This window comes from Parus major, chromosome 1A (assembly GCF_001522545.3).
Source record: "Parus major isolate Abel chromosome 1A, Parus_major1.1, whole genome shotgun sequence".
Lineage (NCBI taxonomy): Eukaryota > Metazoa > Chordata > Aves > Passeriformes > Paridae > Parus > Parus major.
The window spans coordinates 56,572,251-56,575,767 of record NC_031773.1 but is presented as its reverse complement, the minus strand read 5'-3'; the positions used below and the strand labels follow the sequence as shown (position 1 = coordinate 56,575,767).

General features: G+C 49.8%; 1 protein-coding gene across 1 annotated transcript in view; it reads right to left on the bottom strand.

The window, feature by feature from the left end:
• LOC107204192 (lactosylceramide 4-alpha-galactosyltransferase-like) overlaps window positions 1–3,511 on the bottom strand; it is a 4,601-nt gene extending 1,090 nt beyond the window's left edge. The window contains exons 1-3 of the mRNA XM_015627005.1: window positions 2,946–3,511; window positions 2,047–2,422; window positions 6–995 (exon numbers count right to left, since the gene is read on the bottom strand). Of these exons, the coding sequence (XP_015482491.1) occupies window positions 6–992 (987 nt within the window). The 5' untranslated portion in view covers window positions 993–995; window positions 2,047–2,422; window positions 2,946–3,511. The remainder of the gene's footprint in view (window positions 1–5; window positions 996–2,046; window positions 2,423–2,945) is intronic.
• Window positions 3,512–3,517: the final 6 nt, after the last annotated feature.

The window sequence follows — 3,517 nt, the reverse complement described above, 5'->3', positions numbered from 1 at the left end:
TGAACTGCATAGGTGTTCTTCAGGAGTTTGCGAAGCTCCAAGGCACTGACTGGCTCAAACAATTTCTTCCAGTCCTGCCAGGGAATGGGATAAACAACTTCTGGGGCAAGAGCACTCACACCTTTGCAGCTCATGCTCTTGATAGTCTGGATGGAGCACCACTTCTTGAAGACACGAGTTAGGAGCCCTGGGCCCTGGTGGCCCCAGACCCAGCCATTGTAATTCTGCACAAAATCCTGCATGCAAAGCTCCATGAACTTGTGTTTGGGCTTAAAGGACAGAAAGGCCCCATTCAGTTCAACGTCATCCTGAATCCCGAGTGCATCGGTGAGGTTCTGTAAGTCCTTAAGCACAATGAAATCTGTATCCAGGTAGATGCCACCAAATTTCCACATGAGGACAATCCTGCAGGCATCAGAAAGGACAGGTAAAAAATGAGGCTCCTGCTGCCTCTGAGGCTGCAAGTACCATTGTGCCAGAGGTGTTCCAGAAAAGAGGTCTGTCAAGTCCAGGGGCTGGATTTCCACGTTGGGGAAGCAGCTCAGCAAGGAGAAAGCCCAGTGCTTGGGTAAGGAGACATTCTCTTTGGCCAAGCCTTTCATGAGCACCACGACTCTTGATGCAGGGTGTGCCCTGGCCGCTGACTCCACAGAGCATGAGAACAGGTAACTCGGGGTAGTTTGCTCTGAGGTCTCCACAAAAAACACACTTCCTGTAGAAGGAGAGGGCCCACCAGCAATGTTGAGGGAAGAAGGCACATAGTGAGCACAGCTGATTTCAGCAGACGAGCCATAGGGGGGGCCTCTGCTCTTTGGGTCCTCCCAGATATTCGAATACAACTTGTGGTAGGCAAAGGATACAAACACAAAGATGAGGATAAACAGGGCCCAGGGCTTGTGGCTCAGCATGACCCTGGTGGGCTTTAGGAGGCAGCTGGGTATCCTGAGCATTTTCTCTCCAGCCATAGCTTGCTCTCCTGAGACAGACATCATGATCTGGAGGGAAGGAAAGAAGAAGAGAAACCTGACAGACGAGGCAGCAGAGTATGAGCCTTCCTTCACAGGTGTGTCCCACCTTCATAGCAGTGCACAACAAACTCTGGGAATACTGTCAGAAACCTCATGTGTCACCCTCTAGAACTTCAGGGCACTGTGACCACGAGACATGAGACATGTACACAAAGCCCCCGGCAGGAGGAAATAGGAATGTTCCTTATGACCATTCCTGAAGCCCTGTCAACAGACACTGTGTGGAGCTGCTGCCCAGTGAGAGCTGGTTGTTATGAGGGGAGTTGTTTTCTCCTGATACACAACGTGTCCTTCCCCCAAACCAAACACAAGGCTCAGTCTTCCAGGCTGTTGACCTGTCAGTTGCTGCCTTTCCAAACCAACCACCTGTCCCTGCAGAGAGCTCAGCCCATTGATCATGGCACCGTAGCCAGGCAGGATGGACGGAGGGTGGGAAAGGAATGGATACAGGGCAGCTCTGGAGGCAGATGCAGACAATAAGGTCAAGAACTACCTTTGTAAAGGGACTTCCTAGGCTGCTACCCAACCTTGCACAGGCCACGCTGGCCCTGACCTGCTCAGCTCTCCCAGTGCATCCTGCTGGTGGACAGACAATCCCTCCACACTCCTGCCCTTATTCCCTCCCTGCTTCTGCCAAAAGGGAGGGATGGAGTGGAAGAGATTATTAACGGGGCAGCAACAAATAGATAAGTCAGTCTAGCTCCATCCTCAGCATTAGCATCAGCATTGCTGCCCTTGCCGCTCCATAAAGTGAAGGGCAGCAGAAGCGGCACCTCCTGTGCCCACCACCAGGCTCCAGAGGTCAAAAGGCAAGAGCACGTGAAGAAGAGCGAGGAAGACTGTAGCTTTTAGGACCAGAGGAAATGGTCTCAAGTTATGCCAAGGCAGGTTAGAGTGGACATTACTCAGAATTTTGCTCCCTGGAAGAGTTATCAGGTGCCAGCACAGGCTGCCCAAGAAAGCGCTGGAGCCACTGGCCCTTGGAGGTATTTAACAGATGTGTAGGCGTGGCACTTACAAGTTCCAAGGTGTGGAACTCGGTTTAGTAGTGGACTTGGCAGAGTGGGCTTTGGGGTTGAACTCAAGCATCTCAAAGATCTCTTCCTTCCTAAGGATACCATCATTTCTCCTCCCTCCACGGGATCCATCTCCAAAGCCCCACGCTCCAGGACAGAAAGGTTCAGGAAACAGGAGAAGCTTTAATACAGCAGCTGTAAGCAAAGTTGCAGAGAACGTGACAGAGGACTCAGCTGGCACAGCCCCATTTGTCATTGCCGCTTGATCACTGTGTCTGGGTCACACACGGAGCTACCCCTGTGGCCAAAAACGACTTGTCAGCCACACTGGGAGGCCTGCAAATGTCAGAACATGGAGCCACCACTCTGCACCAGGCACTGGGGGACAGAGGAGAGGCAGTCAATACACAAATAATCAGCTCTGGATCCCCAGAAGGTTTTCTCCTCCCGCACAGAAATGCCAGCGTGTGCTGCCAGTGCTGCAGGCAGGAAAACCCAGCCCACCCTGCCTTTTACAGACCCCTTTGTGTTCTCCACCCTCCGCACAACAATGGGGTTAGCTTCGTAGATATTTTTTTTTGCATTTCAAGAACAATAAGAGAAAGCGGTACAGGCGTAGGGGGAATTTCCTGTGCAGTAGAGGGGCAGGAAAGTGCCACGCCAATCTTACCACTATGAAGGTTTGAGGTTGTTGGCACATTTTGAGCAGCAGACAGAACTTTACTACTGTCACATCAATATAAAGTTAGAAATATATTTTTGCTTTTGCAGCAAATACGGCAACGCTTTAGATGCTGCATTACCCTGTGCAATTCTTTTACAAAATAAACAGGAAGCCTGGCTATATCTCTTCCTCTGAAAGCACAAGGGCCATTGCAAAGAAACCGCAAACACTACTCACCTGTCCCTGCTTTCAAGACACCACAGAATGTACTGCTCAGCTGGAGAAGTTTTAAGAGGTTGGTGTCTGTAAGAGCGCCTACAACTCTATGTTCTGGCACTTCCTCCTTCTGAAACAAATCACAAGAGAAAAAGTCTGAATAGGAGGAAAAGCACAATAGATGAAGAAGGATGTGACATCAGACTTTCATCCAGTCAGTAGCAGATAGAAAGGATATACGTAGCGCGGCAAAGAAGCCAACTAATTATAAAGTGAAAATAAAAAAAAAAGGAGGAAATTCAGACAGCATTTTCATAAAATTTTAAGCTTTAGTCCAGCCAGGAAAAAATCTGGTTTTCTTTTCTCTTCCATTGCTAAGAATTCCCAGCACTCACCCTGCTCCTGGGGCTGTCACAATAACTGAGCTGATCCTTCCATAGAGCTGCCTGCTCCCACCCCAAGCCCTAAGTACAGAACACCCCCTTGGAAATACACTCTCTTACCTAATACTTCACTCGTTCACTAGGGCATACTCCCTCATATGCCAGGGACCTCATTGAAGGACTTTGCCACATTCAGGTATCCCTCATCCT